At 33.2% G+C, this 15,734-nt stretch overlaps 1 protein-coding gene across 1 annotated transcript; it reads right to left on the reverse strand.

The window, feature by feature from the left end:
* Positions 1–10,876: 10,876 nt before the first annotated feature.
* On the reverse strand, positions 10,877–12,903 carry LOC139858724 (GDSL esterase/lipase At3g48460-like). Its single transcript, XM_071847563.1, has 2 exons — positions 12,259–12,903; positions 10,877–11,446 (listed from the first exon to the last, which is right to left on the reverse strand). The coding sequence occupies exons 1-2, from the start codon at positions 12,898–12,900 to the stop codon at positions 10,940–10,942; spliced, it is 1,149 nt and encodes a 382-aa protein (XP_071703664.1). The 5' UTR covers positions 12,901–12,903; the 3' UTR covers positions 10,877–10,939.
* Between the last annotated feature and the right edge of the window lie 2,831 nt (positions 12,904–15,734).

The following is a 15,734-nucleotide window of genomic DNA, read 5'->3' on the forward strand; positions in this document are numbered from 1 at the left end:
GTTTATCATAGTTTTTAATTAACTAACCCAAAACAGCCCGCGGTGTTACTACGATGGCGTAAATCCGGTTTTACGGTGTTTTTCGTGTTTCCAGGTTTTAAATCATTAAGTTAGCATATCATATAGATATAGAACATGTGTTTAGTTGATTTTAAAAGTCAAGTTAGAAGGATTAACTTTTGTTTGCGAACAAGTTTAGAATTAACTAAACTATGTTCTAGTGATTACAAGTTTAAACCTTCGAATAAGATAGCTTTATATGTATGAATCGAATGATGTTATGAACATCATTACTACCTTAAGTTCCTTGGATAAACCTACTGGAAAAGAGAAAAATGGATCTAGCTTCAACGGATCCTTGGATGGCTCGAAGTTCTTGAAGCAGAATCATGACACGAAAACAAGTTCAAGTAAGATCATCATTTGAAATAAGATTGTTATAGTTATTGAAATTGAACCAAAGTTTGAATATGATTATTACCTTGTATTAGAATGATAACCTACTGTAAGAAACAAAGATTTCTTGAGGTTGGATGATCACCTTACAAGATTGGAAGTGAGCTAGCAAACTTGAAAGTATTCTTGATTTTATGAAACTAGAACTTTTGGAATTTATGAAGAACACTTAGAACTTGAAGATAGAACTTGAGAGAGATCAATTAGATGAAGAAAATTGAAGAATGAAAGTGTTTGTAGGTGTTTTTGGTCGTTGGTGTATGGATTAGATATAAAGGATATGTAATTTTGTTTTCATGTAAATAAGTCATGAATGATTACTCATATTTTTTGTAATTTTATGAGATATTTCATGCTAGTTGCCAAATGATGGATCCCACATGTGTTAGGTGACTCACATGGGCTGCTAAGAGCTGATCATTGGAGTGTATATACCAATAGTACATACATCTAAAAGCTGTGTATTGTACGAGTACGAATACGGGTGCATACGAGTAGAATTGTTGATGAAACTGAACGAGGATGTAATTGTAATCATTTTTGTTAAGTAGAAGTATTTTGATAAGTGTATTGAAGTCTTTCAAAAGTGTATAAATACATATTAAAACACTACATGTATATACATTTTAACTGAGTCGTTAAGTCATCGTTAGTCGTTACATGTAAGTGTTGTTTTGAAACCTTTAGGTTAACGATCTTGTTAAATGTTGTTAACCCAATGTTTATAATATCAAATGAGATTTTAAATTATTATATTATCATGATATTATCATGTATGAATATCTATTAATATGATATATATACATTTAAATGTCGTTACAACGATAATCGTTACATATATGTCTCGTTTCGAAATCCTTAAGTTAGTAGTCTTGTTTATATGTATATAACTCATTGTTAATATACTTATGGAGATACTTACTTATCATAATCTCATGTTAACCATATGTATATCCATATATATATATATCGTCATGTCGTTTTTACAAGTTTTAACGTTCGTGAATCGCCGGTCAACTTGGGTGGTCAATTGTCTATATGAAACATATTTCAATTAATCAAGTCTTAACAAGTTTGATTGCTTAACATGTTGGAAACATTTAATCATGTAAATATCAATCTCAATTAATATATATAAACATGGAAAAGTTCGGGTCACTACACATTCCGACCCGTACTCCTACAAGTCCCGCACAAAATTTAGCACACACAAAAGTCTAAGTCTAGGCACCTATCTCAAGTCACCTAAATCCCTTAGACCATGCTCTGATACCACTTGTAACAACCCAACCCGTTAACCTTCCGAAAATGTGCCACAAAAAAAAATATTTCCGGAACAGTTGATCTGGACGGCGTCCAAAAGCTTGGATGGCGTCCAGAACTTAAGACTGGAACGGCGTCCAGCCATCTGGTGTGATGACCCGGGAATTTTCGACCAAATTTAAACTTGAATCTTATATGGTTTTGACACGATAAGCAAAGTCTGTAATGTTGAAGTCTCAAAACCTTGGAACTGTGTTCATGTATACATTTGACCTTTGACTAAACCCGACGATTCACGAACAATTGTTTGTAAATAAATATGTGTATATATAAATGTATGTATATATAATAATTTGAAGTTATAAAATAGATAATAGAATTAAATATTCAAATAGGTTAATATATAAAATAAGTATTAAATAATTAAAAAATAATGTAAGGATAACGTATTAAATCTTATTTCAAATTAAAATATAGTTATTGTATCAACACTAATATTGTTGTTATTATTTGCATTATTATTAATGTTAATATCAATATTGGAATTATTAGTATTATTATTATTGATATAATTAAAAATACCATTATGAGAAAGATTAAAATTATAATGTAGTTGTAATATAAAAATTATTAGTTATTATAGTTATCATCGTTATTATTACTTATTATTATGATTAATATTATTACCTTTATTAACAATACAAATTATTATTATAATTATAGTTATTATAAAAATTTATTATCATTAGTAATATTATTAGTATCATTTTTTTATTATCATTATTAGTCATTGTTATTATTAATATAATTATTATTATTAGGATTTTCATTATTATTATTATTAGTAATAATAACATATTACTGTATTTAATAAATTTATCAATTATTATGATTAATATGTTTATTAATTATTATTATTAAATTTTATATATAAGATATATATATGGAAACAGATATTACGAGTAGGTATATTTCAATATTTTTTATTTATTTATTTATTCCTACGTATCTGTTGGCCCGTGAGTAATTGTCCATGACAGCACTTCATATAATTTAATCGTTCCAAATCTGTTGAAAACCGGTTCAACTAGTTCCCCACTATTATCAATTATCCACTTAATCACTGATATCAATTGTAACAAATCGAGAAGAAGCATAAAACTCTGTACAGGTATATTTTTTTTTTTACCAAAAGCTCAAAATTGAATGAATTATAAAAATCCAAAAAATACAGTTTTGTTAGAAATCTTAAACTCAAACTATCTGCAAAAATTGAGATCTTAATTCGCAAAATCAAATACGAATTTATGAGTCAAAGTTTCGGTATTTAAAAGTCAACTCTGTGTTCTTGATTAAATTCTAGTTCAATATTACGTTTTGAGTTAAATTGATAATAGAGAAAGTTTTTGGAAAGGAATTGAAACATAATTTGTTTTATAATCTTTATCTAATTCATGACCATTCGCAAAAATCAAATTTTTTTTTTAAAAGTATAACAGCGACGGTAGTATTGCTGTATGTATATATATATATATATATATATATATATATATATATATATATATATATATATATATATATATATATATATATATATTTTTTTTTTTTCTTCTTTTCGATATCAAGTAATTCAAGAACATATTTAAGTTGATTTTATGTTGTCTGGGTGGCCAAAAACAAAATCTATTACTTGTTGTTAACTTGATTATGCCTTAGTCAATTTTGAATTGGACATGATGAAGAAGATAGTGAACAATAGAAACGGTATTTATCTATATTAGGATAGTATAAAATCAGAAAAGCAGGAATAGAGGAGTGGTCGAGGGTGTTGACAGTTTAGCAATGGGTCTCGGGTTCAATCCCCATCTCCACCATTTTCTTTGGAAATACTAACTAAGGTAGTCTTTTTTTTATTTATTTACTATCATCATCATAATAATAATTATTATTATTATTATTATTATTATTATTATTATTATTATTATTATTATTATTATTATTATTATTATTATTATTATTATTCTTAGAATATTACAAATATTAAAAATTATAATTAATAGTATCATTCATACAATAAATATTATTATCATTAATGTTAGTATTAGTATCATTATATTTAAAAATTATCATTTTCATTTTTTGTTATTAGTATTATCATTAGTAATAAAGTTATTAGTATTATTATTAGTAAATCATTATTTTTGAAACTATCGTTTTAACAAATAAATATTTTATATATAAAAATATACTTATTACATATACTATAACTATATTAATATTACACACACACACACACACACACATTGTTTACATAAATATTTACACATAACAAAATTTTGATTTAAAAATATAATACTAATTATATAGATATATATGTATAACTATATATATAAATATTAAAATACAAAGTAAATATATATAACCTTTGAAACAACAAATATAATACTAAATTAAATAAGTAATATACATAAACTAGTTTGATTATTATTACATGTTAATTATACGTGTTAATATATATAAACAAATGATATAGGTTCGTGAATCTGAGGCCAACCCTGCATTGTTCAGTTTTGTCATATGTATTTTTACTACAAAATACAGAATGGTGAGTTTCATTTGCCTTTTTACCCTTTATATTTTTGGGCTGAGAATACATGCGCAACTTTTATAAATGTTTTTACGAAATAGACACAAGTAATCAAAACTACATTATATGGTTGAATGATCGAAATCGAATATGCCCCTTTTTATTAAGTCTGGTAATCTAAGAATTAGGGAACAGACACCCTAATTGACGCGAACTCTAAAGATAGATCTATCGTGCCCAACAAGCCCCATCCAAAGTACCGGATGTTTTAGTACTTCGAAATTTATATCATGTCCAAAGGAGGATCCCGGAATGATGGGGATATTCTTATATGCATTTTTGTTAATGTCAGTTACCAGGTGTTCAATCCATATGAATGATTATTTTTGTCTCTATGCATGGGACGTATATTTATGAGAATTGGAAATGAAATCTTGTGGTCTATTAAAATATTGAAATGATTGTTATGATAAACTAATGAACTTACCTACCTTTTGGTTGACACTTTAAAGCATGTTTATTCTCAGGTATGAAAGAAATCTTCCGCTGTGCATTTGCTCATATTAGAGATATTACTGGGAGTCATTCATGACATATTTCAAAAGACGTTGCATTCGAGTGGTTGAGTTCATCAAGATTATTATTAAGTCAAATATATTTGGATATATTATGAAATGCTATACATGCCTGTCATCTGTCGATGTAACGAAAGTTGTCTTTTAAAAACGAATGCAATGTTTGTAAAATGTATCATATAGAGGTCAAGTACCTCGCGATGTAATCAACTGTTGTGAATCATTTATAATCGATTTGGACTTCGTCCGGATGGATTAGGACGGGTATCTACATCTGGGACGGCGTCCAGATGTACTAAAACAGCCTGATCAGTTTTTCGAACACACGCGGGCGAAAACCCGCTTCCCGACACTTTTAAACCAAAACACTTTCACAATATATTACAATAGTTTAAACTAAGAGTTTTTCACAAAAAAACCGAGTTTTACGACACCGGGCCCACATCGACCCAAAATACCACGAGTGACTATTTCGACCCATTAGTTTATACAAAAACATAGACCGAGCATGGGATTGGGAACACGCTACCCAATCCTAATCAAATCCAAAAGCATGTCTTCTAAAGCAACTACACAAGTCCACTAGTCCCCGCGCTTACCCGAGCCACCGTATCCATGCAATCTATAAAAATGTAAACAACGAGAGGGTAAGCTAACGCTTAGTGAGTGAGAATATACTACATACATATATATGTATAAAATGGACACGCCACAAAATATCAAATACCGCATACCGAAGCATCCATGTATAAGGCACTAAACTAAGCATACCGTACGATCTCTAAGCAACAAGCTAAAGATATCAACAAAGTGTAAGTTCACCAACGACGAGGTGAACAACGCCAATAAGCTACACCCGGAGGGTTAGCTACAACACAACAATACATTAATATATAACAATATAAAACGAATAAGGTTAACCCCTTAACCCATTACCGAATACCAAACACCACAATGAAGATTGGCCGAACTACACGAGCCTTAGTAATCCGAAACCACACGAGATTACTATCTTCACAACATCGAGGTTGGCCGAACTACACGAGCCTTAGTAATCCGAAACCACACGAGATTACTACCTCAATAAGATGACCGAACTACACGAGTCACCATGAATCCGAACTACACGAGATTCATTTCCAAATAAGATGACCGAACTACACGCGTCATCGTGAATCCGAACTACACGCGATTCACTTCTCCAACTCAACCCACGGTCACGGGATTATAAAATCCACCACATCGGGGTTATCCAAAACCACATCATAATATATGTGATAACGTACACACAAGGTATACACCTCGTCAAAGGTGGTTAACCAAAACGCACAACCGTGCCAATTGGACCTATACACAAGTCCATCAAATCCACCTATATGTGAAGTGAGCTCTATGACCGAGAACCACTTCACCCGACCCGCACTCATCCTACACATACATATGCATATAGGATATTAACACTCACCTAGTCGCCTTGATGAATGCTTCCAAGTAATCCGCAACGCGCCAAATGGAAAGTACTTAATCCATTATCACAAACACAACAACACAATTAGGGTTGACTTACAAACTAACCCAATTGACACCTAGTGCAAATTTGACCCATTTGCACTTCCAAGCACGAAACGCGCCCACACTAACCAATATCTACTAACACGAGTGAAAATGGTCCTAACACGTCAATTAAACCCGAACACAAGTGTTAAACACGTGTCATACCCATTTTGACACCAAAACCCTAATTTTGACCCATTTCAAAATTAGTTAGCCAAACTCACCCAAAAGAGTTTCAACACTTCCATAATCACTAAACCTAGTGATTAAACTCAAGATCAAACCCTAAATAAGGCCAAATCGTCAACCGACCCAAAACCCGCCAAGTGACAAGAACAACAAGTCACCATAAACCCATTTCATCATCTAAAAGGGTTTCATAACAATCTAGCTCAAAACACTAACTTGAACATCAAATCTAACAAATGAAATTCAGAGTTTGAGCTTACCAATACCACTACAACATAGCTAAGAGCGAGATGAACAACTTTAGAATCCGAGCTTTTGCGAGAATCCGACTCCTTCTTCTCCAAATCCACCTCTCTCTCTAGAACTTCTTCTCTCTCTCTAGATAATGTTGGGAGTGTTTGTGAGGATGAAATATCATCCACAAATGACCAAGAAACCAGCCTTGAAGGCTCCAAACTGGCATCCAAGTGAATTTACCATTTTACCCCTTTTTAATTAATTAAAACAGCTGGCTCGACAGACAGTTTGGACGGCGTCCCAAACTTTGGACGGCGTCCCACCTTTTGTTTCTAGACGGCGTCCCCCCTATCGGGACGGCGTCCCACCTTTTGTTGTTGGACGGCGTCCCTCATACCTGGACGGCGTCCCGACCTACTGCAAAATCAGAAACAAAAACAGGGTGTTACAACTCACCAACCTTTTGGTTGACACTTTAAAGCATGTTTATTCTCAGGTATGAAAGAAATCTTCCGCTGTGCATTTGCTCATATTAGAGATATTACTTGGAGTCATTCATGACATATTTCAAAATACATTGCATTCGAGTCGTCGAGTTCATCAAGATTATTACTAAGTCAATTACAGTTGGATATATTATGAAATGGTATGCATGCCGTCAACTTTCGATGTAATGAAAGTTTGTCTTTTCAAAACGAATGCAATGTTTGTAAAATGTATCATATAGAGGTCAAGTACCTCGCGATGTAACCAAATGTAATGTATTCGTCCAAATGGATTAGGACGGGTTGTTAGACGACCGCCCTACAACCCCATACCCGAAGATAATTCAAGTTAGGTTTCCTTTTATTCCAAAGTTCATAAGGTGTAATCCTGTTTCTTTTGTTAGGAACACTATTAAGCAAATAACAAGCTGTTAACATACCTTCCCCCCAAAATTCTTCACTTAAACCCGAATAGGATAACATGGAATTAACCATTTCCTTGAGGACCCTATTCTTATTTTTAGATATACCATTTTGTTGTGGAGTATAAGGAGCTGTGGTCTCATGGATAATACCAACGGATTGAAAATACGATTGGTCAATGTATTCACCTCCCCTATACGTTCTAAGTCTTTTAATCAAAGCCTTTTGTTGTAATTCTACTTCAGTTTTAAATATTTTAAATTTATCGAATGCTTCATCCTTAGTATGTAACAAATAAACATAGCAAAACCTAGAAGCATCATCAATAAAAGTCGCAAAATATTTCTTGTCCCCTAAAGTAGGAGTAGCACGCAAATCACATAAATCACTATGTATTAATTCCAAAATTTCAGTATCACGATGTACATTTTGAAATGGTTTCTTAGTGATCTTTGTTAACATACACGTTTTACACTTTTCATTGTTCATGTCAAAGGCCGGTGTTAATCCATCTTTCGACATATCTTGCATTCTTTTAAAGTGTACATGTCCTAGTCTAGCATGCCAAAGTGTAGAATTATTTATGCTAGAAGTAGATATAAAAGCAAAATTAACATTCAAGTGATTAATGTTAAGTCTAAACATTCTATTGCATAAATAACCAAAACCAACAAACATACCATGTTTTGACAAAAACAAACTTATCAGATTCAATCACTTGTTTATAACCACAACAATTTAACACACTACTGGAAACCAAATTTTTCCTTATTTGTGGTACATGCAAAACATCAAACAAACAAACAATTTTTCCAGAACTAAAACACAAATCCACACTTTCACGTCCATGAACAGAGGCTGTTGACTCATTTTCCATATGAAGAATTGATCCATCAGTCACGGACTCGTAAGTCTTGAACCAAAATCTATCCTTGCATACGTGGGTGGTAGCTTCCGAGTCAACCCACCATGCGACATCATCATCCTGCACAAAATAAGCCTCAGATATATATGAAACATAATAATTCTTATTTGAATTATTAAATATATTCTGACCTTTTGAGTTGTGGTTGTTTAAACCATTTCCCGAACCGCTTGTGCTAGATCCTTTGGCATTATTATTATCAAAAATAACCTTGCAATCCCTTTTCATGTGTCCAGTTTTACCACACTTACAACAAGTCAATTTAGACTTCTTATTCGGATTAGCCTTGTTATAACCTTGATGTTTACGTTTGCCCTTTTTGTCATTATTACCAGTGAACTTTTTATGTTCCACCATATTGACAACAGACGTACCAGCAACTTCGTTGCTCTTTGGCTTGTCATTATCCTGCAACCTGAGGGATTCCTCAATACACAGATGACTACCTAACTCAACAAGAATTAACTCCTCCTTCTTATGTTTCAAAGAATGTTTAAATTCTTTCCAAGATGGAGGTAGTTTATCAATTATGCTTGAGACTTTAATAGACTCATCCATATTCATTTTATGTTGTGTGAATTGACCAAGTATACGAATGAGCTCATTGTATTGTTCCAAGACCGGTCTAGAATCGACCATCTTGTAATTATTAAAATTACTCACAAGGAACTTTTTACTAGAAGCATCCTCAGACATATACTTGGTTTCTAAACAGTCCCATAGTTCTTTAGCAGATTCAACATTTTGGTAAATATCAAAAAGGGAATCAGCCATACCATTGAGGATTAAACCTCTAGCGATGTAGTCATCGTTCTCCCACTTGCACCTTTTCCGAATTTGTTCAACAGTGGCATCATCACCATGATCTTCAGGAATTGGTGTGCTGAGTGCGTACACCATACTCATGCTGCTCAGAAAGAAGTGCATCTTCTTTTGCCATCTCCTAAAATCATTTCCCTCAAACTTATCAAGTTTGGAGAAATTCGCCGTCATGTGTTTCATCGTAGCCGCCATCGATTATAACAGATAATTACTTTCGATTGTTGGAGGTTTTATTGAAACTTTCGTGTAGGGTAAAATAATCGATAGCCGGATAAATCACTGAATCGTGGTATCACTTTCCGAAAGTAATTATTCGACCCTTATTGCCTGGGTTACACGAATATCACTTTGGGATAAGACAGAGATTAGTTCTTGTTATTGGCAATAAACAAGAACTCTTTTGCATAAGAGTATTAAGGTGTTTTTGTGTGTTTATTCTCATGAATGATAGTCCATATTTATAGGCACCCAAAAACAAGTATTATTCCACGATGGAGATGTTTCACCTACTCCACGATAGAGATGTTTCACTAACTCCACGATAAAGATGTTTCACTAACTCCACGATGGAGATGTTTCACTAACTCCACGATGGAGATGCTTCACTAACTCCACGATGGAGATGTTTCACCTACTCCGCGATGGAGATGTTTCACCAACTTTTTAACAGCAAAAGTGGGTGCATGAATAATACTTCCGTAATCACTCAAATTTGTGATAATGGAAAACCACTTTCGGGTCCGGGTAATCTATCACTTAATGGGTGTACACTCCGTACCTCCTAACCCATTTACAAGTGTAGATTAAATCCCTCAATTACACTAAATTTCCAACAGCAATCGAGTAAAACATGATGCAATCTAGTGATACGAGATGTCAACAGATATATTGTCTTAATATATCGATGCAAACATAACTAATTATACAAACTGTAAAGCGTAATTTAAACATGGTACTCATTCATTTTAATTTACACCTCCATATTTTGAATGCATATGATCGAACTTAGTTTTGTGTTTAAAATCTCAAATGCTTCCCACATGGGGCCAAGCTTCAAAGGTAATGGGTATCAGTTGAGCTATTGCTCATTGGTACGAACCATAAATGAGATGTGGTCATGTGCTTTTAGATGAGCAAAGGAAAGAAATCACAGAAGATGACTTCAGTTCTCTGTTGTTAAATGATGAGAAAATGGAAAATAAAATTGGATTTATAAGTTAAGTGAACCAGATGAATCTTAAAAGCACTGTAATGTTACAGTTGCATTTGTTTATGAAAAAGATGAATCGTCCATTGATTATGGAAACCTGTTTGACAAATATATAGTGATGAAAGCGAACTTTATCTCTTATTGGTAAGATGTTCGCAACAAAAATCCAATGACAACGAATGTTTGCTAATACAAATAGATAACTATTGTCATCTAATCCGAGTTTCGTTTACTTCTCAACAAATACTCAAATGGCGGACGAGTAAAACGACCCTTGAGAAACAGCTCGGAAACTAATTTATACATAGCCTCAGTAAGATGAACTCCGTCCCAGTTGATATACTGAGACGGATCGTGACACGAGCTCGAATTCTGGGACCCACAAGTGGCTAACAAGTCAAAATTGTAGGCTCCACCATTCAACCCACAACAAACGTCGTAGAGCTCGTGGAATCCAAGTTTGGGTGCATTCTTCATGATGTAATGATAAGCATTCCAGTAATCAGCATAAACAATGATAGCTTTCGGATATTTTTTTCTTAGGCTTTGGATGTTGGTTTGGAGGATGGTGTTATGAACGTAGCTTTGGTTGTTGGCCGAGGCGACACAACCAATGTCGTCTCGATCGGACTCGGCTGAGAGGTACATGGCTAGTGTTAGGCAACCGGTGGTGGGAAGGCCTTGGACCACCATGTATTTTGCACCTTTCTTGAGCAATGCCTAGAAAAAAAATTATAACAATGTGAGAATGTATGTCTTTCTAAAGAAGGATTTTAATTAAATAAGCATTTTGATAATGACAACCTTTAGAGTTGTCGTTAATGTACATAATTATATTGTACATAGCGGTTGCGATTGACCTTTTTATAGCGGTTATGCAAATGCATAATAAATTTATGCACATTCATGACAATTCTAAAGGCTATTGTTAATACTTAATAGATTTCAATAAAATAAATTATAGAATGTTTATTATTCATGCAATATATTCAAATGTTTACCTGAATATTTTGGTTAAACTACAACTATTAACAAATTCAATGTTTACTTGAATATTGAATAGTACCAAATTCAATGCATTATGCATATCCAAATTTTTTGAGGACCCTGGCTAAGAGTTGTCATAAGGCCCTTCTTCAATTGTCTCAGTTTTATTACTGTACTACATAACTAACTCTTTTTAATTCCAATCTGAAAAGTAGTACTTACATCATTTAAAGAAATTGACAAATCACAACAGAATTCATAATACTTTTACCGAGAATTTATGTATCTTAAATCAGATTATAATGACGTTACTTTTAAATTTTTTATATTTTTAAACTAATTTTAAACATTTCAAATTGTAATGGCAAGAATTAAAAATCAAATCCTTTCTTAGCAATTGAAAATATCACATTACTTACTCTATTGGGAATTTAGGCTAGTCATCTTACCTTTTCCCTTCAAGAAAATGTTCATTCGAATTCATAGATAAAAAAAAAAGGGTAAAAAAAAATTTGACTTTTAGTAAATTCAAATTAAATAGTTACCTCTATAAAACCAGTCACACTACGAATTGCACCCCGTTGAATAGTTTCATGGGTCACCGTTGATCCAAGAGTGTAAGCATAGTCATTAGCACCGATCTCACCAACCCAAACCAACGCATCCTTAAACACAGCCGTACACTCATTTGGTGTCGAATTTGCATTTTGACATTTTTGTCCTCGTAACGTTTTATTAAACCAAGCAAGTTGAGTTTGTAAAGATTGAGGCGTTATATTAAGAGTAAGGTTATTCTTCACAAAAAATGCATGCCTAATTGCAGTGGACCCAGCAACAGCATAATTAATACCAGCGGATGTATCCGCTTTTGTGTTTAGGTAAGGTGGCAAGTAAGGTAAGGATAGTGATTCGGTTACGAAGTCGATGACTAAACGGCCGTCAGAGTAACGGTTTGTTGGGTGATGGAAGAATGTGCGACCGTACGGTAGATTGGATACGTACGTGAACCCATTTGGTCCCGTGCCGGATACAGTGTTGGTGTTCCCGGTGTCAGTGTACGAGTCCCCGAATGCGTAGATTTTTTTGAACGGGCGCGGTGCCTTGCTAGAACTGGAGCTGGAGCGGGAGCTAACGCTAGCGGATGAGATGGTAAACAAGAGAAAGAAGGCGAGAGTGATGGAGGACATGGTTAGGAGTTGGATGACAAGTAGTTGTAATGTTGGTGTATTTAGGTTATGTATGAGGTTTTGTTTCCTTTGTAGTATACTGCTTTTGTTGTAAGTATATATCAAAGTCTATAATTGGTTTTATAATTAAATTCATCTCTGTTATACACTTGAAGTAATAAATTTGGTTGATAAGTGTTGGTTGATGAAATTTTTTAACAAACTTTAAATGTTATGGTCCTCGACTCCTCAAGCCACCCTCTTTGTCGGTTATTTATTATAGTCGGTCCCTCGTCATATATTTTTTCACTTATTAAACTATTTTGATAGTGTAAAGTAGGGGTGTTCACAAAACTGCCAAACCGTGAAAACCGGTCGGACCGCATCGATTTAGTTGGTTCGGTCCGGTTTTAAATATTGGCGGCCAGTCGCCGGTTTGAAAATCTACAAACCGTGAAACTCGATTCGGTTTACGGTTTCGCTAGGCTGCCGGCCGGTTAAACCGGACCGGACTAACCAATAATACAATGAATCAATGAATATAGAGTTCTCAGTTTATGTTTTAATAAATCTACACATGCTTTATTTTATAACAACTACCAAGTATGGAATTAAAGCTATACGTAACTAATTATTTAGTCTGATGAGCCTACATTGCAAGAATGTAACATGTTGCGTTTGTTATTTTGTTAATTTAGCAAAACACGGACTTAAGAATGGTTGTTGGGTCGATTTCAATAACAGGTGAAACGGGTCAAATAGGATGTTGCTTGCTACTGTATTGTATTTTTCACTCACTATCTATTAAATCTTCTAATATTGAGTGTTTGTTATGCTAGTGTAATATGGATTACAAAGAGAGAAAAATAGAACTTAAAACCGTCAAACCGGTCAAACCGGACCGGACCAAACTGGACCAAATCGGGTAGTAAGAAAACTTTCTTCGTCTAGTCTGGTTTCATATATGTTGAAACCGTGGATGCCGGTTTGGTTTGAGATTTAGTCGAAACCGGACTAAACCGGACTGTGAACACCCCTAGTGTAAAGTTTTCGATTATCATACTTAGTTTTTTACAGAAAAAAAAAATAATAATTGGTAAAACTAGTTGTAACTAATATTTTAGTTGGTAGTTTTTTAAATGTATTTAAGTGTATTTAAGAGATAGTTGATACTATTGAAATAAAAGGGTAAACTATTAGCTTTTAGCTTCTAATTTTTTTCTTTATTTTAATTTTAATCTGTTGAACTAATAAATGTTTTATTATATAAGAGTTTTTTCATAAAAGTTAAAAACTCGAAAAATCTCCAAGATTTGAAAAGGCTTCTTACCAAACATATTCAAAATGTATATAAGTATCCTTAAAAGATTTTATATGTTCAAATTTATGTGGGAAAATCATGTATTTTGGTTTAGATGTATCCAATATTAAAGATATTATTCCGTAATAATTTCTAACTTTTTTCATGATTAACTGAAGAGGTGCTATGAGTCAAAGAACTAGAAACCTCTTATATATATATGATGTCACTAAGACTCAATTCAACGCATCGTTAGATTGGTCCGTCAGATGAGTTGAAAATGGAGTGACGGAGTCAGACGCCGATTAACCCGACGTTAAGTGTTGAAGGATACAGGCGTTAGTTGCTCTTGTGACAAAATGAAAATTTAGCGTGAGATTCCCCCTTGACCAACCATAATTCAAGACACATTATATACATTATTTAATTTATTTTTCAATCAACTTTTTATCACATCACTCTACAAACATTTGAGATAAAGGTTTGACTTTTGTGTTAATGAAGGTCAAATACAGTCACAGTAAAAAATTCATTTTTCACCAAAAAATGCATCATTTGCCTCTTACGTCATAGTAATGGTCAATAGCAGTCTAAAGACTAGTTCATCTTGTGGTACGTCATATGCACATTATACAGCGGGTGTCAATAGTCTTACGTGTCAACTTCTCAGTTAAACTGAATTAAATTTGCACACGTAACATTTTCTGAATTAAACTGAAATAAATAATCATTAAAAGGTATGTAATTTTGAATCTTAGAATATTATATAGATATTACCTTATAATACTAACTGGCAAACCAATTTTGGTGCTACGCTTGCCAAATTCATTCAAAACGGCAACAACAAAATAAAAAACACTTTCACCCCTCCAAAAATTAACAAACATACAATTCCTCTCCCAAAATAGGGGTGCAAAATGTAAAATCATTATTTTATTAAAAAAAATAAAAAAAAAACCACCTAAATTTTTAAAAGGCCGTACCTTCCCGCTCGCCGTGAGTTAAATTTCTACGACGTCACCGTCCAACTCGAAATAATTTTACGAACACAACGCAACTAACCATACGCGAAACGGACGTTTTTTTATAAAACGCTAAATATTTCGGACTTTCGTTCATAGATATAACCAATTTTGGTCGTATGCTTGCCAAATTCATTCAAAACGGCAACAACAAAATAAAAAACATTTTCACCCCTCCAAAAATTAACAAACATACAATTCATCTCCCAAATTAGGAGTGCAAAATGTAAAATCATTATTTTATTAAAAAAATAAAAAAAAACCACCTAAATTTTTAACCGGCCGTATCTTCCCGCTCGCCGTGAGTTAAATTTTTACGACGTCACCGTCCAACTCGAAATAATTTTACGAACACAACGCAACTAACCATACGCGAAACAGACATTTTTTTTATAAAACGCTAAATATTTCGGACTATCGTTCATACATATATATGCATGTATAATAAACAACTCAAACTAACTATATCATATCGATGGTTCCGTCCCTTTTTTACGCGATTTTCCAGCGCTAAAAATGTGCAGGCCATTAGG

This window comes from Rutidosis leptorrhynchoides, chromosome 7, assembly GCF_046630445.1.
Source record: "Rutidosis leptorrhynchoides isolate AG116_Rl617_1_P2 chromosome 7, CSIRO_AGI_Rlap_v1, whole genome shotgun sequence".
In the NCBI taxonomy this organism is placed as follows: Eukaryota; Viridiplantae; Streptophyta; class Magnoliopsida; order Asterales; family Asteraceae; genus Rutidosis; species Rutidosis leptorrhynchoides.

What these genes read in the sequence shown, in the direction of transcription:
- LOC139858724 (XM_071847563.1), bottom strand. Translation starts at nt 12,900, where the DNA reads ATGTCCTCCATCACTCTCGCCTTCTTTCTCTTGTTTACCATCTCATCC. An exon ending in GTGTGACTGGTTTTATAGAG is followed by an intron (nt 11,447 to 12,258) that starts GTAACTATTTAA and finishes TTTTTTTTCTAG; the next exon opens with GCATTGCTCAAGAAAGGTGC.